Below are 25,351 nucleotides of genomic sequence, written 5' to 3' on the forward strand. Positions count from 1 at the left end.
TTCTTGTTAACTATCTTGCTATGATAATGCATGTGAATATCTTTTGCTTTGAACTATCATCTATCTTTTGGGTGACTGGAAAAAGAAATATATTCCTACTCCACATTCATAACTTACTTTGAATCCAGAGTAATGTTCACCAGGCATACATGTAAAGAGTAAAAGGTGGGTGCTATATTAAAAAAAAAAAAAAACACGTGTTATTGAATTTTCCCCAACAGTCTCCTTTATTGATGAGAGGCTGTCTTTTCTGGGGAAGGAAATATTAAGCCAAGGTCCTACTCTGGATGCCTGGCTTCTTCTGCCTCATAGGTCCTCTGCTGCTGCTTCTGTCTTCTCCTTCTCCAGGTGTTTCTTCTGGGGACCCTGAAGTGAGATAAAAAGAGAGTGAACAAGAGGAGGAAAAGGAGGAGGCAAAGGGGAGGGGAGGGAGAGAGGAAAGGAGAGACAGACAAAGGCAAAAAGACAAAGACAGAGAGAGATGGAGAGATGAAAAGAGAGACAGAAAAAGACACAGAAAAAGAGAGAGAGATTATTATTCTCAGTGTCACCTGGCTTTCTCACACATGGCCTCATAGGAATACACATGTGATACATTCAAGCACATAGGAGGCTTATTATAATACTCTTATCATTTATTCAATTGAGTTCATTCACTTAATTCTTTGATTCATCTATTCATTGACTCTCTGCTTCATCTTTCATTACTCACCCATAACAGATTTGGAGAGCTCTTCAAAGTCTCCCCATTGAAGATCCCAGGCTATATGTTCCCCAGAGGAAGAACATAGGCTCAGACCCCTTTTCTGCCTACCCTCCTCCCCCAGAACAGGCGCTTTCATTTTACAAGGGAGGGACATACAAACAAGAAGTTTATGGGAGAAGCCAGACTCCTTCCCCCACTGTCTCCTACCCTCCCTTTATCTTACCTGCTACAACTGATAACTAGTTCCCTGGCCTTTGGTCACAAGTTAATAGTGGGAGGATTCAGAAACTGATAGGGGTTCAGTTTTCAGGGGTGAGGGAGGGCTCTCGGGCAATAGGAAGTTAGGGAACTATTATTAAAGGAATCAAGCCCTAAGATATAGTTTACCATGAAGGCTCTCTTCTCCTGAGCTGTCTGGAATCTTCCATGTCCAAACTTTGAGGTGGTATCAATGAATTTTAGCTCAATGTTTTCCAGAGCCCGCCGGCTTCGGTGCACCAGGAGGGACTGGAGGAGATGGGGATAGGAGCCACATGAGTTCAACCTAGAGTCTAAAAAGTCAGGGTCACAACCCTCAAAGCCTAACTCTGAACTGTAATCTATGATATGAAAAAATGAAAAAAGGGCCCTTTCCCTGCTCCCTATCCCCCTCCCAAACCTGACCCTGTCCCTCTGCCTAAATGTCACCTTTCCCATCAAAGATCATTTCCTCTAAGAAGTCTTCTCTGACCACTTTAGTCCTTACTTATCTCTCAGTTGTGAGCCTCTAAAGTCCTGAGTCTGAACCTCTCAATTACCCTCTCTTGTCCTGTTCTTTTACCACTGTCTTTGTGCCCACCTCACCCCCTCCCACTCCAACCCCCAACTATGAGGTTAGAGCTTGGGTCTGCTTCTCTTCTGACTCTCTACTCCTCTCAAGACTTAAGATCTCTCTAAAGGCAAGATCTAGAGCTGCTATGTCTCTGCCTATCAAGTGCAGGAACCCAAGGATGGATCTTGGTCTCCTTTTCCTCTGTCTTCTTGTAAGCATAGAAACCAAATTCAAAACCACAGAATTGGGTACATGAGGTTCTCATAAAGACCAATAAGATCAGCTCATGCAGTCCCTCCTTGCCCCAAGATAACCATTCTCTCTTTCCTGACCTTTCGGAGAGTGATGACACGCTTCTTGGTCCCAGCAATGCAACCCTTCAGCATCACGAAGTCATTATTTACTTCACCATAGTGTGGGAAGCCCCCCTAGAATCAGTTGGACATCAGGATCAGAGCCAGAAATAAGAATAGGACAGTGTCCAGTTCCAGGAGAGGGGAGGTCTGTTTCCTACCCTCCCTCAACCCTCTGGAACACAGAAGCCACTGAGACTTGGGGAATAGGGCACAAAGGATGGGCCTGTGCTAACTAGACCTTTCAGACAATCCCAAAATACTTCTGCCTCCCATCTTTACCCTCCGGCTGAAGGGTCAAAGAGCCAAACCCAGACAGTGGTTAATGATAGAGCCAAGACAGAGACAAAAACTCTCAGTCATTACACAAAGTGGTACATGGTGATCTCAGGATTTGAAGGGGAACTCTCCACCCAGCCTGCCACTCACCAGGGGAGTGATGGATTTGTCTGTCACGTCATAGCTGGTAGATGCATTGTTCTTAACCACTTTCCCATCTTTCACATGGATCCCATGGCCAATTCGATAGATCTAGGCATGAGGGTAAGGTAGTTAAGTCTCCTCAGAATCATTGGGTTTGCTCCACCACCTGCTTTTTAGAGGCTGGGAATACCGAAGCCACAGATAGACACAATCATTGCTAAGAGATAAATTATCAGTTCACTTTGGGAGTATTCCCTGCAAAATATGGAATTCTAGTTCAGTTTTTCCTTGTTCTATCTAGCTTTCTCTTGGACTCATTCTCTCTGAGATTTGTTATTGAGTAAGTAGGTAATGTAAATCCATTTAGTACCAAATTGCAAATCCATTTTAGTACTCCCAAAAGAATAAATAAATGAATGAGTAAGTAAATTAATTAATGTATACGTACATCAACTAATAAGTGAAAAAATGAATGAATGTGTGCCAGTGAATAGATGAATGAGTGCATGAATAAATGAATGAGTGTATCAAGGAGAGAGAAGGACAGCTATAGGGATGACTAGAAGCTATGAGCACCTTCTTATTGAGTTCTGTCCGGTGATGGTAACCTTTCTGGCCAGCTCGAGCAATGGAGTAGCCTACCCTCGCAGGATGCCAGGCCCCAATACAGGCCACCTTACGCAGTCCCTTGTGAGTTTTTCGTGGGAGTTTCTTGGCATGCCAACGACTAGTGACCCCTAGAAGGAATAAGAGAAGGAATAGGTCTTTTTTAGGAGCCCCTAATGGGACTCCTACCCACCCAAGAAGTCTTCCTTAAGCACTGCAGTTTACACTGATGTCCCATTTTAATCATACAATTAAACCCTCCCTGCTTTGTTTCATTTTTATTGTGTGAACTTTGTCTCCCATTTCAGTGCAAAGTCTGAGTCCTTTTTTCTTCTCCCACCAACTCCATATAGGGATCAGGATCTCCTTTCTCTACAATAACTTCAGATTAGGAAAACAGAGAAGCTTGACAAGCACTCTGTTATTATAAGACTGGCTACCTCTCAGAAGCCTTTCCTGTCTCTTTCACTTGGCATCAACCCCATTTCCCTTCAAACCAACTATTGAGACATCACCTTTCATGCCCCGGCCTTTTGTAACTGCAATCACATCGATCACCTCACTCTGGCTGAAGACTGTGTGCACGGACACCTGTTTCTCTAACCGTGCTCGCGCCCATTCCACCTTCTCAGCTATGGTACCGCCATTCAGCTGGATCTCCATGATGTGAGCCTTCTTCTGCCGGAATGGCAGCAGTTTCATCTGTTCCAGATAGATCCCAGGTGGTGCCAACCTGATCGCCTCCTCCAAGGGCACCTTATACACTGGGCATTATAAGCAACCTCCCCTCCCCATAGGAGCAGCTAGATTTGCCCCTGGCATACTTATAGGATGGCTACTAGCTTTAGAGAAAGATACTTCATTTCATAGAAAGATCCTGTTAAAGAGTGAAGAGACTTGGCTCTTCTGATCAATACACTGATCCAAGAAAGTTCCAAAAGACTCATGATGAAAAAATGCTATCTACCTCAAAAGAGACAAATGATAAACTCTGAGAGCTAATTGAAATACAATTTTCTTTCTTTCTTTTTTTCTTTCTTTATTTCTTTTTTGAGATGTGTCTAATAAGGAAATGTTTTTCATGATTTCACATGTATAATTGATATCAGATTGTTTGCCTTCTCCATGACTGGAGGACTGTGAGGGAGGGAAAGAATCTGGAACTCAAAATTTAAAAAGACAAAGATGTTAAAAACAAATGAATAAATTTTTAAACAGTTGTATAATGCAAATTCTAAGTTACAATAACTTCTGGACTCCTAGATTTTCCCAAGCAATTCTCTTTCTCCAGCCTCCCACCCCCACTCATTATGGATGATCTTGTGTTGCCTCTGTTTTCATTCTCCTTTCCTAAGCTTTATAAACATTGTTACTTGATCCCTAAATTCCACTTTGCTCTTTCCTTTCAAAAAATTGTATGTTTGTTTTAGAAATGGGGAAAGTGAGGCAAAAGACTATGGAAAGGACATGTCCTAGAGTCCCTGAATTTTAGCTATGGGGCAGAGCACAAGAACCCTAACCCCAATACAGTTTATTCCTCTTCTTAAACCATAGAACTGCGCTACTTGGCAAACTCAAACTCCTCCTTTGAGCTGGGACTCACTCATGGGCTATTTTTAGCCTGACATTTGAAACAAGTGCCTCAGAACTGAGAAAGGCCCTACGGAGGCTCAACACCTGCCCAGAATGGGAGCCTTCCAGAGCTGCAGCCAGACTGACCTGGGTGTGGACAATGACACGGATGACCTTGCAATACTTCTTCATGGAGGCAAAATCTTTCTGCAGCCTCTTCTTCCCATCTTCATCTCGCCATTTCTGGCAGGCCTTGGTGAATGCCTTCTTCTTGCTCTTGTACCTAAGGGTAGAGAGGGTTCCACTTACTCCATGAATCCCATTCAGTGGGTCACTTTAGTCCCCATGGTCAACTGGGTCATTCAGGACTATAACTGCAATGCCTATTGGTCACTCCAACTTCCATAGTCACATAGCCCATGGTTGGGCTCAGTGGTCATTCTGAACTATGGCCACCCTACCTAATGGTCCATTCCAGTTCCTACTCTGGCCTTTGAGGAACACCAGCTTCAGGACCCATTCTGATTTCACTGGTCACTCTGGCCAATATATATTGCCTCTCTTCCCCAGGGTTGCTCTATCACATTGGCACATTGGTCCCTGATCACTCTGGTTTTAGTGGCCCTACTCACCAGTTCTTGTAGAAGCGGCGGCGACATTCATCGCTAAGATGCTCTGCAAAGATGGTCTTGAAGCTCCGAAGGCCCCGAGGAGTGGCCACATAGCCTACAATTCCTACCACAATCACAGGTGGGGTCTCCACAATGGTTACAGCCTCTACTTCCTCCCTTTTGGACACCTCTGGGGGAGAAGTACACAGAGAAGGTGAGGTAACCCAAGAGAGATCCTGTAATCACAGCTCTAGAAGATCATTATATGTAAGAGATATAGCACTGGGAGAAGAGGGGGATTCCTGACCCCTAAAAATACTCATCACCTGTAAAATGTGAACTATATTAGAAGATCCTTAAGCTATTCATATATCTATAAGACTATCATTCAATGGAAAGATAAGTTTTGTTTAACCATAGAAGAGAAAACTAAGACTAATAGGTAAAAAATTATAGGGATAGAGATTTCAGCTCAACATGAAAAAGAAATCCCAAACAAGTGAAATGGGCTGCTGCAATAAATAGTTACTTGTCAATCACTGAAAGTTTTCAGAGAGGCTAGATCAGGAGTCCTCAAATTTTTTAAATAGGGGGCCAGTTCACTGTCCCTTAGACTGTTGGAGGGCCGGACTATAGTAAAAACAAAAACTTTGTTTTGTGGGGCTTTAAATAAAGAAACCTCATAGCCCTGGGTGAGGGAGATAATCATCCTCAGCTGCCGCATCTGGCCTGCCGGGTGTAGTTTGAGGACCCCTGGCTAGATATTCATCAGGGATGCTAAAGAAGTGATTTTTATGTGAAGTGGAAGGCTAGATCAGATAAAGGAAATATGAGAATCATTCTACCTTTCAGATTCTGAGTCTGATATTGAACTAAACGAATTTTGGGGGAAAACTAAAATCAAAAGACTTATGGTGTCTTCTAAATGGGACTGCAAAAGAATGTAAGTCTTTCTCAGAGTAATATGGAACTTTTTCAGAAACCAATCATGTATTAGGGCACAAAGATATTGTAAAAACAACTGTAAAAAGCAGTAGTGCTAAATATTTTATTTATAGATCATAATGCAATAAAAATAATCATCAATTCAAATTCTGAGACTGAAAGGCAAAGCTATAACTAGCCTACAGTTAACAGGGCTTTATTTGCCTGAAGATGCTAATCTCCAGATTGGGAGTGGGGGCACATTTCCCTCTTCATTGACCTCCATCCTTGTACCCTAATTCCCAGTCTTTTGCTGGTCACTGATACTATAGGGTACCTGCCCTTTGGCCCCCATCTCTGGTGTTTCACTGCCTAATATCCCTCTCACTGAGCCTATTCTCCCCTGAAATGCCTAGAGGCAGGAAAATCCTACTCTAGGAGACTACAATACAATCTTCCTTCCCAGTGTTACTATTTCTGCAATAAGACTGGCCTTGTTGTCCCCGGTCACCCAGATGTTTCTGCCTCCAGACAGAACTTAACTCCATGTTACAAAAGACTAAGTCCCAGTTAAGCAGTGATCCCTTTTCCCCTACCCAAATTTACTCACTGAGTCCAGGCCGATGGACTTCACGCAGGGTGTGGGTCATGCCAGCTTTATAGCCCAGAAAGGCCGTGAGATGTACTGGTTTCTTGGGGTCATCCCGGGGCCAAGTCTTCACCTTCCCCCGGTGCCTGCGGCTCCGTTTTTGGGGCAGGAAGCCCAGGTGGCCGTGCCGAGGGGCTGAAAACTTCCGGTGGGACTAAGGGTCAATGATGTGAAGGAAGAATCATTGTGGGGTCTCAGCAGAGACTCTTTCTGTCTCTGTCTCTCTTTGTGAACAGAGGGCACAACTGAGTGAGATACAGCTGGGTCCTTTGGCAGGGAAAGGGGAGAGGGTAAAATAGCCCAAGGATTCTTCAAGCAGAAGAGAAAGGGAGATGTTCAAGGTTAGGGGCTAGAGTAGGTTCCTGCTGTGCCTAAACTATTATTATTTGTCTCCAGAGCTTTACAATTCCTCATATTCTTCTCCAATAGTATTTCAGACAACAAGGAGATGGTTTAAAATGAAACGAAATCTTTGAAAACAGAATCTATCACCCCCACCATACATAGACACAATTGGACCCAAAGGCAGAAACATGTATGGAGAAGTAAAGATAGCCATATCAGCTCACAGACACAGACCCCTACACACACAGGGGAAGGAAGGTATAGTAGAAAGAGACTAAACTTAGTCAGAAATTAAACTTGGACAAGAGACATCTTTCTAGGATTCTGTTTTCTCATATGTCAAATGAAAGAATTGGACTAGATTGTCCCTTTCAGCTCTACCACATACAGTCCTGCAAGTGTGTCCTTTGACCAGTCAGCCAATCAATAAGCATTTATTAATCACTTACTCTGGGCCAGCTGCTGAGCTAAGTGATTATGAAGAAATGAGACCTACAATTCAGAGAGATGTTCACAAACTCACCTACCAACATGCTCACATTTTTATATATAGACTCAGAAACATAGACACAAAAAACATCACTATATGGATAGATATGGATATGTTCATATACATATATATATGTGTGGATATACATTGTTTCATTTTTCATATTCATATTCATATAATTCATATATTGTTTCATTTTGTAAAAATGAAACAATACTTAGGAGAAGGTTTTCACCCTGAGCATAACCATAACTAACAATGGATTGACTGAAGCTTTTCCCCAGGACACTGAAATAGGGAGGGGAAGTAGAGACTTCCCTCTATGAATAACCTCCTTCCAGCCAGAACTGCATCTTCAATCAGATTCCCACTAGTCTGTCACAACACAAGGCAACTTTTCCTCTTGCCAGGCTCCTAGATGCTACCTTTCAAGGTTCCCATCCTTCTCAGAAGAAGCCCAGTCAGACTTTCTGACAGACTGATCACCCCCATTCACAGCATGATTCACAAATGGAGTGGATTATCATTCTATACCACCACCACCACCATTCCAATCTTATGGTAACATTTCTATTTTCTTTCTTTTCTTTTTTTTTTTTTTACATTCAATTTTTCTTTTTTCCTCCCTCATTTACATGTAGACAAAAATTTTAACATTTGTTTTTTAAATTTTAAGTTCTCTCTCTTCCTCTCTTTCCCCTTCTCCATGAAAAGACAAGCAATTTGATATAAATAATACACATGCAGCTATGGCAACAATTCTAGTTATAGCTCTGACATCAGCAACAACTCCAGTTATAAGTCTGGCATGGAGACCCTGGATAGATATCCTCATCTATATCCATGTGTGACTGCTGGACTATAAGCTCCATGAGAACAGGAATGATCTTGTTTCATCTTTATCTCATGCAGTACCTTGCACAAACTTAACTCTCTCAAGATCTATAAAGTCTTACCTGTTGGTACCCTTCCACCACCCCAGTCTGAGACCATCCTCTGAAAATAAATAGCCTTTCAATGAACCAGATAATTAGCTTTTTTTATTTGCCAGGTCCCTCCATTAAAGCCTTTCCAGCTTTATGTGCCTGCTGAGTTTATGCCCTCCGGTATAAAAAAGTCTTTGAGAATCCAGGATAGTTTACATGCCATAGCAAGGCTTCCGAGGAGGACATTTTTAGTGTTACAGAGAATAGGTACTTAATAAAGGTTTGTTGAATTAATTAATATTGGTAGCATCCTCAAACATGCCCACCTGGCTGCTGTGCCCCAAAAGACTAGGATTTTTTATTTACTCTCTCATTCCCACTCAAAGCAACCCTGTCCTCCCAATCGTAAAAAAATTACCATTACCATATACATATACATATTACCATAATCAGGCAAACGATCACTTAAGACAGCTCAGGAGCACAAGATCCTATAGTACCTCTAGAGGGAACCTGCCCTATAATTGCCCCCCCCAACATAAGCTGCCCCCCCAAACCTAAGCTCAAACTGACCATGGCCGTCTTGCAAGTTCTTGCTGGGCAGAAGGGCACCTCCTGGACTGGCTGCTGATGGCTTCAAATGCCCCAGATCAGACACAGGCACAAATTTAGCTCCTGGCTCTATTCTCGATGAATTCATTGCACCCATGATGGACAGAAGGGCAGGCCAGGGGCAGAGCACCCCCTTCAGGGACATTCCCTGAGTTGGGGTAGGCAACAAGCCAGAGCACCAGTCTTGAAGGCATAGTCCAAGACTGGAGAGGCTGTGGAGTGAGGCTTCGGGGTGGGGGTTGAGGGGTACAGTGGAAGATCTAAGGATTCCTCTTCTTCCTCTAACCCCTGCTTTCTGGCTCACCCACCTGCACCGCAGGCCCTGCCAGGCAGATTTCTTCCAGAGAAGTGCCACTTGACCAACCTTGGCAGCACTGCCCCGAGGCTATTAAAAGCTTTATTGCCAAGAGGGATTTTAGAGATCCTCTAGTTCAAATCCCTCGTTTTTCATCTGAGGAAACAAAACCCTGAGAAGTTAAAAGTGGCTTGGTCATGGTAGCAAAAAGCAGAGCCATGTCTTCCAGTTCCAAATTCATTGTTCTTTTTTTTTTTTTTCTCCAACCAAAAAGGAAGAATTGACTAAAACAAGTGATGGATTGAGACACAAAAGACACTGCCTACACTTCTGGGGCGACCCTCATCCCCTTACACCTGGATTGTTGAACTAAACTGTTTATGGGTCCACCTGCCTCTGATCTCTCCCCTCTCTAGTCTATTTCCTCTTTATTCTGCATAACAGGGCTTCTTCAATTTTTTTCTACTCATGACCCTTTTTAACTTCTGAAATCAGTCTGCTCATCATTTTTTTAAATAACAGCTTTTTATTATCAAAATATATGCAAAGATAGTTTTCAACATTCACTCTTGAAAAACCTTGTGTTTCAAATTTTTCTCCCTTCCTTTTTCCTACTCCCTCCCCTAGATAGCAAGTAATCCAACATGTTAAACATGTGCAATTCTTCTGTATGTGTTTCTACATTTATTATGCTGCACAAGAAAAATCAGATCAAAAAGGGAAAAAAATGAGAAAACAAGCAAGCAAACAATAACAAAAAAGTGAAAATATTATGTTGTGATTCACAATCAATCCCTACAATCCTCTTTCTGGATGCATATGGGTCTCTCCATCACAAATCTACTGGGATTGTGTGATCACCTCATTGTTGAAAAGAGCCAAATCCATCACAGTTGATAACCACATAATCTTCTTGTTGCTCTGCAGAGTGTTCTCTTGGTTCTACTCACTTCACTCAGCATCAATTCACCTAAGTCTGCCCAGGCCTTTTTGAAATCATCCTGCTGATCATTTCTTATAGAATAATAATATGACATTACATTCATATAGTATAATTTATTCAGCCATTCCCCAACTGATGAGCCTCCACTCAATTTCCAATTCTTTGCCCTCTACAAAAAGGACTGACATTTTTGCACGTGTGGGTTCTTTTCCCTCTTTTTTGATCTCTTTAGGATACAGAACCAGTAACGAGATTGTACAGCAAAGTTTCTTAAACTGGGGATTACAACTCCATATAGGATCAAGTAACTGAATGTGGAGGTCATGAAATTATGGTTTATTATCAGTAAATATTTGATCTCTATACCTATTTTATAAACCTATATACTTGAGGTCATGTAAAAAGTTGCTGGAATAGTAATGAAGACACACTGATTTCAGAAAAGTCTGTAAAGACTTACATGAACTGATGCTGAGTAAAGTGAGCACAAACAAGAGAACACTCTGCATAGCAATAACAATATTATGTGTGGTCAACTGTGATGAACTTGTCTATTCTCAACAATAAGATGATTCAAGGCAATTCCAATAGACTTGGGATGGAAAATGCTAATCACATCCAGAGAAAGAACTATGATATGGATTGAAACACAGCATTTTCATCTTTTTTTGTTTGTCTGTTTCCTCTTTTGATCTGATTTTTCAATAGATGACAAGTATGAAAATAAGTTTAAGATGATTGTACATATTTAATCTATATCAGATTGATTGCCATCTTGGGGAGAGGAAGATAAGGGAGGGGTGGAGAAAATTATCTTTACATGTATTTGGAAAAATAAAATACTATTGAGAAAAACTTAATAAAAGAAATTTTGCTGTATATAATTTGTTTTCTATATATTTGATTTCATGTTGTTTTCCACATTAGATTGTAAACTCCTTGAAGGCAAGAACTGTCTTTTGTCTCTTTTTGTATGCCCAGGGTTTAGCACAATGTCTGGCAAACAGTGGGTATTTAGTATTTATTTGCTAAAAGAACTGTGTGCTGTATTGGGCCACAAAAGAACCAATTCACTTACTAGATGCCACCATTGAGCTAAGTGCTTTACTCGTATCTCATTTCATTCTTACAACCACCAGTAGGGAGAGGAGCTATTATTACATTTTACATGTAATCTCTGTTTTAAAGTCCATCAGCATGGGATTCTTTTTTTATAGGAGAGATGAATCCCATGTCCTGCTTAAGAAACTGGGCAGAGTTAGAGAGAAATGAGTCCTTCAGTGAATCCTTCTTTAGAAATTTTCCAATTGGGAGTCTTCTGTGAAATCAGCTTTGAGCTTTGAGAGAGATGGAAGAAAACATGAGAGGAGCAAGCAATCCCTATCACATTTCTTTACCTAGCTTGCAACTTTAGAGATTCTGAGGAGTTTCCCTGTGGGTGAGTTCTAGGACATTGTCTTTGGTTGAGTTAAGTTGTCTTGCTCTCAATGGAAGAGCTCCTTCATTCTGTATTATCTGATATATATATATATATATGTATGTATGTGTATATATATATATATATTCTCTTATGTATACTTTCTCTGATTTCTGTTTTGCTACAATTTGGATAAATGGACTTTATTATTATTTCTATGTGTATTCACTGTAGAATTGATATCAAATAGGAGAAGGGTCAAACCTTGGAAATTTAACTTGGGGTCACCTTGACCCAAATGACAGTGATCAAAAGTCAGCTGGAAGCTAATCATATGCTTTAAATCAGAGCATATGATTTTTTAAAATCAGAGCATATTTTTTCTGCCAAGGGTCATTTGGATATTCATTCATTAATTTATTTAAAATAATAACTTTTTATTTTAAAAATATATGTAAAGATAGTTTTCAACAATTATCCTTGCAAAACCTTGTGTTCCAAATTTTTCTCCCTCCCTTCTCCCCACCTCTTTGACAGCAAGTAATTCAATATGTTAAACATATGCAATTCTTCTACATATATTTCCACAATTATGCTGCACAAGAAAAATCAGATCAAAAAGGAAAAAAAATGAAAGAAAATAAAAAGCAAGCAAACAACAACAACAAAAATATGAAAATACTATGTTGTGATCCACATTTAGTACCCTTTCTGGATGCAGATGGCTTTCTCCATCACAAGTCTATTGGAATTGGCCTGATCTAAAAGATCACAGCATTTGAAAAAGATGAAAAGAACCACATCATTTGGTTATTTATAATATCATTTCAGGGCCATCCAAAATTATCAACTTATAGAACCCAAGCTGTGGCTGGTTATTGAACTTACTTTTCAGCTTATAATTGTCAGCGATTACCCTAGTAATTGATTTTGCCAGCCTTATACAGCCTTGTGAGCCTGATGTTCCTCACCCCTTCTAAATGAACAATATTTAAGGAATCCACTCTCTCTGAGACCAGAGTGGTGGTGATCTCTAGTCACAACATCCTATTTCTTCTTTTGTCAGGAAAGTCTCCCCAGGAGAAGAATAAGGGCAAGAGGCTTGAAATGTCTGTTCTGGTTTCCTTCAAATCACACATGGGCCTTCACCACACTACATTCACTATAATGTAATAGAGCTACAGAAGCTGAAGAAACTGAGACAAAGTTAAGTGACTTGACCAGAATCACAAAGATATCTGAGGTCAAATTTGAACTTTTGAGACTTCCTAATTCCCAGGCCCAGCACTTTATCCACTGTGCTGTCTTCAACTGTGAGTTGATTTCAGGCAGTCTGAATTTTTAAAATGGAATGACCTGGAAGGGGTGAGAGGAGGGAAAAGAGAGAGGATTAAAAGGGTGGAAGGAGCTTTTTATTTTATTATCTTTTTTCCTCTTAAAAAAAAAAAAAACTTTTTTATTATTTTTTTTTTGTTATAAATGTACATTAATTTTTAAAATATACATTTCCTTGTGAATCATGTTGGGAGAGAAAAATCAGGACAAAAAGGAAAAATCCACAACAGAAGAAAAAAAAAAGAAAAGAAAAGTGAACATAATATGTGCTGATTTGCATTCATCCTTCATAGTTCTCTTTCTGGATGTGTTTTCTATCCAAAGTTTATTGAGATTGCCTTGGATCACTGAAGCACTGAGAAGAACCATGTCTTTCATAGTTGATCATCATTCAATTTTGCTATTACCGTGTTCACTGTATTCCTGATTCTACTTGGGAAAGAGCTTTTTATCAACTGCTAGAAATAGTTCAAGGTGGGGAGAGGGAAGATTGACTCACTCTAAGGGAGGGTATGTTCTGGGCCAGAACTAACTGAGGGTGGTTTGGGTTTAGAATTAAAACAAAATGAGACAATTGTAAATCATTTAACTTCTAACAAGATAAATTTATTTAACGAAAATACAGAAAAAAGAATATTCTGCAAAGATGTAACTTTGATTCTGTAGGACTCCAATTCCCTCTCCTCGGTCTTTTCTACAATAGAGTATGTTTTTGTTTGCTCAGCCTGCAGGTCTTAGGAACCCAGATTTCCACATGTTGGGATGTTATGTGTAGATGATCAGGAAGCTGCAAGATTCCAAGCCTGTCTTCTGGACCAATCCAGTAGAAGAAAGTCCCATTGCCTTTTTAGCAGAAAACTAGCCTAGCCTGCATGTAAGGGCTAAGAAGTATTAGAAAATTAACAAAAAGATAATGCCAAAAATTATTCTGTTTACACTCTGAGAATGTTTTTCTTCCTCTTTGCCAAAAGGGACATTTATTTAAGAGAAAAGATTACAGAAAAAATAAAGAGGTAAAATAGGCACAAGAAGTGGTAAATATGAAATAGATTTGGGAGAGCAATAGCAAACCAAAGAAAGGAGTTTGGAAGTACCTATTAAAGGAATATGCCATGAAGCCTGAGTATGACATTGCCTGGCAGGCTAGATCCATAGAGGAGTTTAGTAGACTGAGCAGTTAGCTATAGTAAGGAGAAAGACATCATTAAAGGGAAGACATTATGAGGGAGAGAGAAAAATCTCTCCCTCACAGTGGATTTAGTCCTGAAAAGGATTTAGCCTAAAATGGGAACATTTAAAAGAGATTTGGTGCATTTTATTGGAAACATTCTGGAGCACAATATATTGAAGCTGCAAGTGAACTTAAGGTGGGAGGAGCTTGCTGATTAAGAAGGCACCCCTTGATTCACACATATCCAGGCCTGGCAGTGACATAAATTGATTCTGAAGAACTGGGAAAAGAGAAAATGGAGACATACACATGGCATGGCACTGAGCTGGGGACTCTGGGTGTGGGCATTTTTGGGAGTGCATTGAAGTCATCTGGAAGAAAAGGATTACTAATACCATGCTCCTATCACTTGAAGACAAGAGATGTGGTGGGAGCAGTAGAAGCTATAAGACAGCAATTGATTGGATACAGAGGGAGACAAAGAGAGAAGAGTCAAGAATGACTCTATCCAAAGCAATCCTAAAAGATTTTAAATTTAAAATGTTATCTACACCCAGAAGAAGAACTAAGGAGACCAAAAGTAAATCAACACATGCTAGTTTCACTTCCTTTTTCTTTTCTTTTCTTTTTTTTTATCCCATGATTTTTCCCTTTGGCTCTGACTTTTCTCTCCCAACATGATTCACAAAGCAATGTGTATTAAAAAAATAAATAAACAAACAAGCAAATAAATAAATAAAAAGAATGATTCTAAACCTACAGAATCAGGTGACTTGAAGAATACTGAGGGGAGAAATGAGCGAGAAGTGCTTCCAGGATGACCAGGCATTTCCTCGTTTTCTCAGCAATCTATATCAAAAGACTGCCATATAAACACAATTTAGGAGGATCTCAGGATCTCTTAGTGCATTTTACAAGATGGATACCAGAGTATCCGAGATAGCCATTGGGCTGAGAGTCTTTTTGATGTGGGAAAGATTAGTTTCTAGATTCCCATCCCCTCCTAGTGAATGTAATTACCCTTTGACTCACAAATCCTGGTCCCTTTGAATTCCAATAGAAGATCTGGACTTGTCCCAGCCCCACCCGGATCTGAGCCAACTTTGAGGCTACACCCAAAAGCCCCTCGAGCTAAGTCTCCTATTATAAAAAGACCACGCTGGAAACCCCTCTTTGCAGAGATTCCAAACATGGTAGCCATGTGAGGACACTCTGTCCACTGGACCCTTTGTCTAGTGCCCTCCTTATCTCTATCTTCACCTAATAATAAACCTCTTTTATCAATCTAGCTCTCCGGGCCAATAAATGCTTTTATTGGGAACTCGCGCCGCTACTAGACCCCATTTACCGCCGTATCCAAGGGGGTTGCAGGGGAGCTTTGCTTGACTCTCTGTATCCCAAACCTGCCACTAAACCTTAACTAAACCCAATTTCATTTAGGTACCCCAAATCTAGACCTCAAAATTTTCAACAGGATAAATTCTACTGCAGTCCATATTATCAACTGAAATTCATCCAGTATTCATCCAGGGGAAGATTGTGTACATAAATTCCAAAAGAAAGCATGAGAATTCCTTACCTTTGAACTCAAACCCAATATCCTCTAGGTATCTCTAACTCAACATATAAAAAAAAAAAAACAATAAATAAAAACTTATGCTTCTTCCAAGCCTCCTCCTCTTTTGAACTTTACTGCTATTGTTCTGGGCATGACCATCATTCCTGTCACCCAGGCTCACAATCTTGGGGCTTTCCTCAGCTTATCACTCACCCTTTTCCCACATGTTATTAGTTTTTCTTGTTGTGTTACCTTTTGCATATCTCCTCTCCAAGCTCCCCCCCCCTTTTTTTAAACATAGCATGTGTTGATTGACATTCAACCTCCATAGTTATTTTTCTAGATATAACTGGCATTTTCTATCCAAAGTCTATTGGAATTGCCTTGGATCACTGAACTACTGAGAAGAACCAAGTCTTCCATAGTAGATCATCACACATTCTTGCTGTTATTGTGTACGACGTATTCCTAGTTCTGCTTGTTCTGGTCAACATCCGTTTGCTTAAATCTTTCTAGACCTTTGTAAAATCAGCTTGTTCATCATTATTTATAGAACAATTTCTAGAAATAGAACATATTTTATAGAACAATGGAATAATATTCCATTACTTTCATGTACCACAACTTGTTCAGCCATTCCCCAACTGATGGGCATCTATTCATTTTCCAATTCTTTGCTATCGCAAAAAGAGCAGCTACAAGCATTTTTGCACATGAGTCCTTTCCCCTTCTTTATGATTTCCTTGGGATACAGACCCAGTAATGGTTCCAACTTCCTTTCAGATACAGCAGCATCTCTTCTAAGAGGTCTTCCTCATTCTCCCTCACTCCTAATTTTTAGTGCTATCTCCTTTAAAGTTATTTAACACGTATTCTACTTTTATAATATATATTTTGATTTATATCTGTTGTATCTCCCATTAGAATGTAATCTCCTTAAACCCAGGGAAGGTTTTACCAGTTTAATCAATGCTTGTTGACTTGGCAATAAATTGCAGATAGTTGCTGATGGGCAATGGCAGAGAGAGTCTCTTACAGGACGGATAAAACCATAGGCCTAATTCGAGGGGAAAACAAAAAAACAAAAAAAAAAAACCCGACAACAATAAAATAAAAGCAAAAACTCAACTCATACAGCAATACTTAATTCTCTCTGATCCAGACTTTTTAACTGTCTGACTAAGCCCCGCCCATCAATCATTGCCGAAGTGCCCGGACTACGATTCCCACAGTGCTCTGCGCGTGGGGCTGGGGCCCGGACGGATGGCTTCCAAAGCGCAGGCGGATTCATGGCCCCGCCCCTGCCCGGTCCCCTCTGACCGTCCTTTACTCTGCTGCAGCTAGGCCGCGCGCAAAGCCAGCGGAGAGGAAAGCTCGAGAAGGGGAAACACGACTTGCGGGGGCGCCCTGCGAGCGAGCTGAGAGCTGAGGCCTAAAGGTACCCCTGTCGTCCCGCGGCCGCGATGCCCAAGGACTGGGACAAGGATGTGTATCCGGAGCCGCCGCGCCGCACACCGGCGCCCGACCCGATCACTTCGCTGCCCAACCCGGTCGTAATCCTGACGGACGTTTTCAATTTCCTCATAGACCGGCCCGTCACCCACTTCCGAGGTAGGGCGCCCCCGAATAGGCTTTCCCTCCCCCACTTCCAGTCCCAGTGCCCCTTCTCCCGGGCGAGGAGGGAGGCGGAGCGAACCCTCCTCGGGCACGCACTTCTACGCGTGTGCGCGCCTTGGGGTGGGGGGCGAGAGGTAAGGGATCACTGAGAACCTGGAACAAGGTGAACCGAAGGACAAAATGAGGCATGTAATATGGGAGCACGGGGACAAAAGGGGCACAGGTCTGGCCTCGGAAGGGCCATCTAGAAAGAGAAACTGAGGCCAGCAGGGAGCTGTTGGCTTAGCCATTGCCCGTGTCAGAGGTGGAGCCCCCTCCCTAGGCTGGGTTCTTTCCATTGGAATAACAGTCATAATAATCATAATAATAATAATAAGCATTTATTTATCCCATTATCTCATTGTTTTCCCCTCGAAGTACTTCATTTTACAGATAGGGAAACTGAGGCAGGTGACTGTTAAATGACTTGGTCAGGGAAAGTGGATGGCCGGAAGTCACAAAGTTACTCCGTGTCTGAACTGAATTTGAACTCCTTACTCAAGGTCCAGCACTATCCATTAATATCCCCATAGAACAGATAGTCCTGGAGCAGACATGTTGGGGACCACAGAAGGCTAAAGTTGGTGATGTAGTGGCCAAATTTGGGTAGCTTGGACGTGTTCCTCTGGAGAATTTGATGGCCTTATATCTTATTTGGTGGTTCCGACTTCTGAGATGCCTTCATGTTTCCTGTTCTGTCTCCAACGCAGGGATTCCACAGGAATATAGCTTCCTATGGGACTCCCATCTATTTGCTGGCAAGGAAACTCACATTTGCTTGGGTTTGAGTCCATTTATAAATCTTCAAGAAGTACCTTCTAGTATGAAATAGAAGTACAAAAGAGATATAATGTCCACTCTACTCTTAAGAAATGTAACAGTTTTAAGTGTCAAGTGGACTCAATAAGCATTAAGTGACCATTATTTTTCAGGAGGTAAAAAGAAAGGCAACAACAACAAAAAAAAAAGTCTATTTTTTCAAGAAAATCTTATATAGTGGCAGTGGAGGCAGCAAAATGCAAATAGCTATGTACAGGAAAAATTTGAAATAATCAACAGAAGGAAGGCACTAATTTTTTTCCTATTTTTCCAAATACATATAAAGATAGTTTTCAACATTCATTTTTGTAAGACTTTGTGTTCCAATTTTCCCTCCCTCTCGCCTCCTCCCCTCCCCAAGACAGCAAGCAATCTGATAGAGGTTATATATCCTTTTAAGTATATTTCTGTTATTTGTCATATTGTACAAAAAAAATCAGATGGGGGGGCACCACAAGAATGAAAAAAAACAAAAAGAAAAAGGTGAAAATATTATGCTTCAATCCACATTTAGGCTCTCTTTCTGGATGTGATTGTCATTTTCCACCCGAAGTCTATGGAAACTGCCTTAAATCACCACATTGTTGAGAAGAGCCAAGTCCATCACAGTTGATTATCATACAGTATCTCTATTAATGTGTATAGTATTCTCCTGGTTCTGCTCTCTTCACTCAACATCAGTTCATGTAGAACTTAACAGGCTTTTCTGAAATCAGCCTGCTCATCATTTCTTTTTTAAATAACTTTTTGTTGACAGAACCCATACCAGGGTAATTTTTTACATTATCCCTTGCACTCACTTCTGATTTTTCCCCTCCCTCCCTCCACCTCCTCCCCCAGATGGCAAGCAGTCCTGTACATGTTAAATAGGTTACAGATACTCTAGATACAATATATGTGTGCAGAACCAAACAGTTTTCTTGTTGTACAGAGAGAATTGGATTCATAAGGTATAAATAACCTGGGAAGAAAAACAAAAATGCAAGCAGTTTATATTCATTTCCCAGTGTTCTTTCTTTGGATGTAGCTGCTTCTGTCCATCCTTGATCAATTGAAACTGAGTTAGATCTCTTTGTTGAAGAAATCCACTTTTTTTTTTTAATTTTTTATTTAATAATTACTTTATATTGACACTCGTTTCTGTTCCGATTTTTTTTCCCTCCCTCCCTCCACCCCCTCCCCTAGATGGCAAGCAGTCCTTTATATGTTGGATATGTTGCAGTATATCCTAGATACAATATATATTTGCAGAACCGAACAATTCTCTTGTTGCATAGGGAGAATTGGATTCAGAAGGTATAAATAACCCGGGAAGAAAAACAAAAATGCAGATAGTTCACATTCGTTTCCCAGTGTTCTTTCTTTGGGTGTAGCTGCTTCTGTCCGTCATTTATCAATTGAAACTCAGTTAGGTCTCTCTGTCAAAGAAATCCACTTCCATCAAAATATGTCCTCATACAATATCGTTGTTGAAGTGTATAATGATCTCCTGGTTCTGCTCATTTCACTTAGCATCAGTTCATGTAAGTCTCGCCAGTCCTCTCTGTATTCATCCTGCTGGTCATTTCTTACAGAGCAATAATATTCCATAACATTCATATACCACAATTTACCCAGCCATTCTCCAATTGATGGGCATCCATTCATTTTCCAGTTTCTAGCCACTACAAACAGGGCTGCTACAAACATTTTGGCACATACAGGTCCCTTTCCCTTCTTTAGTATTTCTTTGGGATATAAGCCTAGTAGAAACACTGCTGGATCAAATGGTATGCACAATTTGATAATTTTTTGGGCATAATTCCAGATTGCTCTCCAGAATGGTTGGATTCGTTCACAACTCCACCAACAATGCATTAGTGTCCCAGTTTTCCCGCATCCCCTCCAACATTCATCATTATTTTTTCCTGTCATCTTAGCCAATCTGACAGGTGTGTAGTGGTATCTCAGAGTTGTCTTAATTTGCATTTCTCTGATCAATAATGATTTGGAACACTCATATGAGTGGTAATAGTTTCAATTTCATCCTCTGAAAATTGTCTGTTCATATCCTTTGACCATTTATCAATTGGAGAATGGCTTGATTTCTTATAAATTTGAGTCAGTGAAGAAATCCACTTCCATCAGAATACATCCTCATACAATATCGTTGTTGAGGTATATAATGATCTCCTGGTTCTGCTCATTTCACTTAGCATCAGTTCATGTAAGTCTCGCCAGTCCTCTCTGTATTCATCCTGCTGGTCATTCCTTACAGAACAATAATATTCCATAACGTTCATATACCAAAATTTACTCAACCATTCTCCAATTGATGGGCATCCATTCATTTTCCAGCTTCTAGCCACTACAAAAAGGGCTGCCACAAACATTTTGGCACATACAGGTCCCTTTCCCTTCTTTAGTATCTCTTTGGGGTATAAGCCCAGTAGAAACACTGCTGGATTAAAGGATATGCACAGTTTGATAACTTTTTGAGCATAGTTCCAAATTGCTCTCCAGAATGGCTGGATGTGTTCACAATTCCACCAACAATGTATCAGTGTCCCTGTTTTCCCACATCCCCTCCAACATTCCGCATTATCTTTCCCTGTCATTCTAGCCAATCTGACAGGTGTGTAGTGGATACCACTACAGAGTTGTCTTAATTTGCATTTCTCTGATTAACAATGATTTGGAGCATATTTTCATATGTCTATAAATAGTTTTAATTTCTTCGTCTGAGAATTGTCTGTTCATATCCTTTGACCATTTATCAATTGGAGAATGCTCATCATTTCTTATCGAACAATAATATTCCATAACATATATATATAACTTATTTAGCCATTCCCCAACTTATGGGCATCTATTCAACTAATAGTTCCTTGCCATTTAAAAAAAAAAAAAAAAAGGCTGCTGCAAACATTTTTTGCACATTTGGGTCCTTTTCTCTTTTATAAGATTTCTTTGGGATACAGACCCAGTGGTGAGACTGCAGAATCAAAGGGTATACACAGTTTTAGAGTCTTTAGGGTATAGTTCCAAATTGTTTTCCAGAGTGATTGGATCATTTCACAACTCCACCAACACATTAGTGTCTCAGTTTCCCCACAAACTCCCTGTCATCTTAGCCCATTTGAGAGGTGTGAAGTGGTACCTCAGAGTTGTCTTAATTTGCATTTCTCTAATCAATAGTGATTTAATTTCATCTGAAAATTGTTCATGTCCTTTGACCACTTATCAATTGGAGAATGACTTGTATTTTTATAAATTTGAGTCAGTTCTCTGTATATTTTAGAAATGAGGCCTTTATCAAAAACATTGGCTGTAAAAACTGTTTCCCAGCTTTCTGGGAAGGCACTAATATTAAAGGGGATCAGAAAGGACACATTATAGAAGGTGAGAATTTAGCTGAAACTTGAAGGAGGGCAAGAAAAGCTAAAATGAGTAAGGAAAAAATCCCAGAGTTGGAATGGCAGTGGGGAACAAAAGGACATGATAATTATAATAAAAAAAGAGGTAGAATCAAAAGTTTGTACTTGATTTCATAGATTATGCAGAGCCACTGAAATAGGCTTTTTGATACAGGAATGTCATGATGAAAGTGATGAATTAAGATGAGGCTGCAGTGTGAAAGATGATTTGGAGAGATAATAGATTAGTGGTAAAAAAAAAAAAAAAACATATATTGATGTCTAGGATTCAGAGCTTTCAATCCCGTTTCACCAAAGAAATTTTTATGGTGCTGAGTATATGGATATATGAAATATGTATACAAATCAAACATTTAATGATAAGTCATAATTTTGTATTAAAAAACCCACATAGTTATGAGACCCCACAAAGGATCACAACACACAAGAAGCTGGGGCTAAGTCAGAAAACATATGAATACTATGGCATTAATGTCATCTTATTCTGCTTCCTCTTCTCCATGTGTCTTTGGGCAGCTGAGGCTTAGCCACTGAAATGATCTTTAGTTGGTCATGGAGCTTGTGAAGGCTATACCAAGACCTTGAACTAAATTGAATAGTGAGGTCAGGAATGATGGTATATCCCTATAATGCCTGCTGCTTTGGGGAGGCTTGAGTTTGGTGGAAGTTGGGACTTCAGTAAGGCTAAAACCATAACAAGTATCTGAACTAAGTCCTCCACTACTATGGTGAACTTGAAGGAAAAAACCAGTAGATTTTCTAAGGAGGAGTCAGAAAAATGATGTAGGTTACCTTCTGTACGTATCTGAATTGAGATTGGGGGTGGACATTGCATTTCCAGCTCTATCAAGGTAAAGAAACCTAATCTCAAAAAATAAATCCATTTTTAGAAATTATATGCGAAATAATAGAACAATTTATTTCTTCAACCCATTAAGAAACTGTTCTTTGAACACTGGAAATGAATATAAACTGCTTGCATTTATGTTTTTCTTCCCGGGTTATTTATACCTTCTGAATTCAATTCTCCCTGTGCAACAAGAAAACTGTTTGGTTCTGCACACATATATTGTATCTAGGATATACTGCAACCCATTCAACATGTAAAGGATTCTTGCCATCTGGGAGAAGGGGTGGAGGGAGGGAGGGGAAAAATCGGAACAGAAATGAATGCAAGGGATAATGCTGTAAAAAATTACCCTGGCATGCATTCTATCAATAAAAAATTATTTAAAAAAAAAAAAAAAGAAAGAAACTGTTCTTTGGAAGTGAATTTTCCATGAAATGGCTCCCTTGAATTTAAGAATTTTTTTTAACCTCTTAAAATACTGGGATGGAAATTGTTCTATATTAAGCAATATAGCACTATGCTTTTCAAAGTCCTTCAGGACTGCATTCAGAGTCAGAAAGAGCTGGATTTACACCGAAGCCTCAAAATTTTGACTTTCAGGTCAGTTACTGTCTGCACTCATGATTTTATCTGTGTATGGATTTCTTCTCCCTCCATTCCCAACTTGATCTAATTTATTTTGATTGGGAACTGTAGTCTTAGTTGGTGAAGCCACTGATAGGTTCCAAGTGTAAATATAGAATTTAATCATACCTTAAGTGCAATTGAATCTTAAACAAACTACTGTACTTGAGAGTGCAAATCTGTTTATTAAAGTGAAATATCTGCTTCCTTTTGTTTTCAGGTGTCACATATTGCTTTTCTCAGTATCTTCCACTAACAATCCTTCATCTCACTTTTTTCTGTAGTTTCTGATCCACTGTACTCTGGGAAATTTGTAAACAAGATTGTTAGAAAGGCCTTATGGAACTTGACTATGAAGAAAGTGCTTGACTTCTATATGTGGAGTTAATGATAATCATTTTTGATGTTCAGGCCTTTTGTATCGTCCTTGTTTTGAGTGAGATGTTACTTTATAACACATTCCAAAGCAAATAGAAAGGACTTCTGGAATGTTTGTGTATTACATTTATCCATTCATTAAGATAATTGAGATTTTGGAGAGTAAAAAAAGCAATGTGAGGTTTTTGTTTTTTTTGGCTGAGGCAATTGTGGTTAAATGACTTTCCCAGGGTCACACAGAAAGTGTTAAGTATCTGAGGTCAAATTTGAATTCAGGTCCTCCTGACTTCAGGCCTGTTGCTCTATCCACTGCCCCATCTAGCTGCCCCCCAATGTGAGAATTTTTTATTGTGATATTCATTTCCATTAAAGTTAGGGGTAGAGAAGCGGGGTTTAAGGGCTATAAGTGAGAAGCATGGGCACACTAACTGCAGGACTAAAAAGGCAATCAGATGAAATAGTATCCCCCATCTTAATCTAGCTAGAATATACTAACTGCAGTTGAAAGTAGGATTTAGTGAATAGGGATATGGGGTTTGGTGACCTTTATTTTCCCTATTCAGTTTTAGTTTCTTCAGTTAAATGACTAGGATGTTTATGTGAACTTTTTCTTTTTTTCTTGTGTAGGGACTTCTCCAGGTACACTCAAATGTTGTGTTACTCCCTCTGCTTACACTAGATTCTCATCATGGGAAATGAGGAAAAAAAATCATTCTGCCCACCTAAGAAAACATACTAGAAATGTTCTGAGCTGTGGTCCAGAAACATCCACTCAGCATCTGTGCTGGGCATAGGGAAATGGGGTGAGAGAAGGAATAATGTAAAATATAAAGCATTATTTTATTAAAATGGATAGGGAGCAATGGGGACTACTCTGACAATTGCTCTTGGGAGTATTTGAGAATGTTGTAAAGCTGAATGAACTCAACAGAGCATAAAGAGGAAGTGCTTCCCAGGTATCTTTAGGAATTCAAAAATATGTGAGAGTTTCCTTTGAGTTAAATTAATTAACCCTAAAAGCTAGGGTTCCTAGACCCCAGTGCTACATGAGAACTTATCTGAAGATGCTCATGGAAAATTCTAATCAATTTTTTTTCTCTTGGCAGAATTCATAGAGAAGCAACATGCAAAAAATAAAACCTACTACTACCATCGGCAATACCCCCGTGTACCAGATATAACTGAGTGCAGGGAAGGGGATATTCTGTGCATGTTTGAAGCAGAAATGCAGTGGAAAAGAGACTAGTATGTATACCACTTGTTTCTATAGTTCCAGTAGTGGGAAAAGGAGACTATCTCACTAAAACAACAAATTTCATCAATTTTTTCAATTGGGAGGGTGGGAGAGAATTTAACTTCCCATTCTCACTTTATCTTTCAGCAAAGTTGACCAAGAAATTGTTAATATCGTCCAGGAAAGAATGAAAGCCTGTCAGCAGAGAGAAGGAGAAAGCTATCAACAAAATTGTGCGAAGGAGGTCAACCAGTTCAAAGAGGTTGCAAGAGCTTATCAGGATCGATGTAAGTGAAGATCCACATATATAAGCCATTGTGCACCTCAGTTGCCTTAGTTGTCTATGGAGGGTTTTGAAACATGGCTAAATTCAGAATCAGAATCCTATGATCAAAATGACTAACAAGCCCTTCTGCCTTCACAGATCATGAACTTGGAGCCAATTCAAGTGCTCGAAAATGTCTTGCAAAGCAAAAGCATCGGATGCTTGCTGAGAGAAAAGCTGCCAAAAAGGCTGCTGCAGCCTGACTCAACAAATTGATAGGATCCAGGACTTTATTTTTCTGTGACCTTTATTCATCTCAATAAAAGTCTTTGCAGTTCTATCCGTGCAATGTGTGTTGTCAT

At 39.9% G+C, this 25,351-nt stretch overlaps 2 protein-coding genes across 2 annotated transcripts; one reads left to right on the plus strand and one right to left on the minus strand.

The window, feature by feature from the left end:
* Window positions 1-200: 200 nt before the first annotated feature.
* RPL3L (ribosomal protein L3 like) lies at window positions 201-9,106 on the minus strand. Its single transcript, XM_051969476.1, has 10 exons — window positions 8,990-9,106; window positions 6,617-6,809; window positions 5,104-5,272; window positions 4,619-4,754; window positions 3,415-3,601; window positions 2,870-3,030; window positions 2,300-2,401; window positions 1,850-1,945; window positions 1,094-1,213; window positions 201-366 (listed from the first exon to the last, which is right to left on the minus strand). The coding sequence occupies exons 1-10, from the start codon at window positions 8,990-8,992 to the stop codon at window positions 307-309; spliced, it is 1,227 nt and encodes a 408-aa protein (XP_051825436.1). The 5' UTR covers window positions 8,993-9,106; the 3' UTR covers window positions 201-306.
* A 7,934-nt stretch (window positions 9,107-17,040) lies between these two features.
* On the plus strand, window positions 17,041-25,338 carry NDUFB10 (NADH:ubiquinone oxidoreductase subunit B10). The gene is made up of 4 exons (XM_051969479.1): window positions 17,041-17,358; window positions 24,597-24,735; window positions 24,872-25,011; window positions 25,149-25,338. Exons 1-4 carry the CDS (start codon window positions 17,211-17,213, stop codon window positions 25,250-25,252), a joined length of 531 nt encoding a protein of 176 aa, XP_051825439.1. The 5' UTR covers window positions 17,041-17,210; the 3' UTR covers window positions 25,253-25,338.
* Window positions 25,339-25,351: the final 13 nt, after the last annotated feature.

This window comes from Antechinus flavipes, chromosome 1 (assembly GCF_016432865.1).
Source record: "Antechinus flavipes isolate AdamAnt ecotype Samford, QLD, Australia chromosome 1, AdamAnt_v2, whole genome shotgun sequence".
NCBI lineage: Eukaryota > Metazoa > Chordata > Mammalia > Dasyuromorphia > Dasyuridae > Antechinus > Antechinus flavipes.

What these genes read in the sequence shown, in the direction of transcription:
- RPL3L (XM_051969476.1), bottom strand. An exon ending in CGCCGCTTCTACAAGAACTG is followed by an intron (nt 4,755 to 5,103) that starts GTGAGTAGGGCC and finishes CTCTACCCTTAG; the next exon opens with GTACAAGAGCAAGAAGAAGG. An exon ending in AAAAGGCCGGGGCATGAAAG is followed by an intron (nt 3,031 to 3,414) that starts GTGATGTCTCAA and finishes TATTCCTTCTAG; the next exon opens with GGGTCACTAGTCGTTGGCAT.
- NDUFB10 (XM_051969479.1), top strand. Translation starts at nt 17,211, where the DNA reads ATGCCCAAGGACTGGGACAAGGATGTGTATCCGGAGCCGCCGCGCCGC. An exon ending in GCCCGTCACCCACTTCCGAG is followed by an intron (nt 17,359 to 24,596) that starts GTAGGGCGCCCC and finishes TTCTCTTGGCAG; the next exon opens with AATTCATAGAGAAGCAACAT. An exon ending in AAGAGCTTATCAGGATCGAT is followed by an intron (nt 25,012 to 25,148) that starts GTAAGTGAAGAT and finishes CTGCCTTCACAG; the next exon opens with ATCATGAACTTGGAGCCAAT.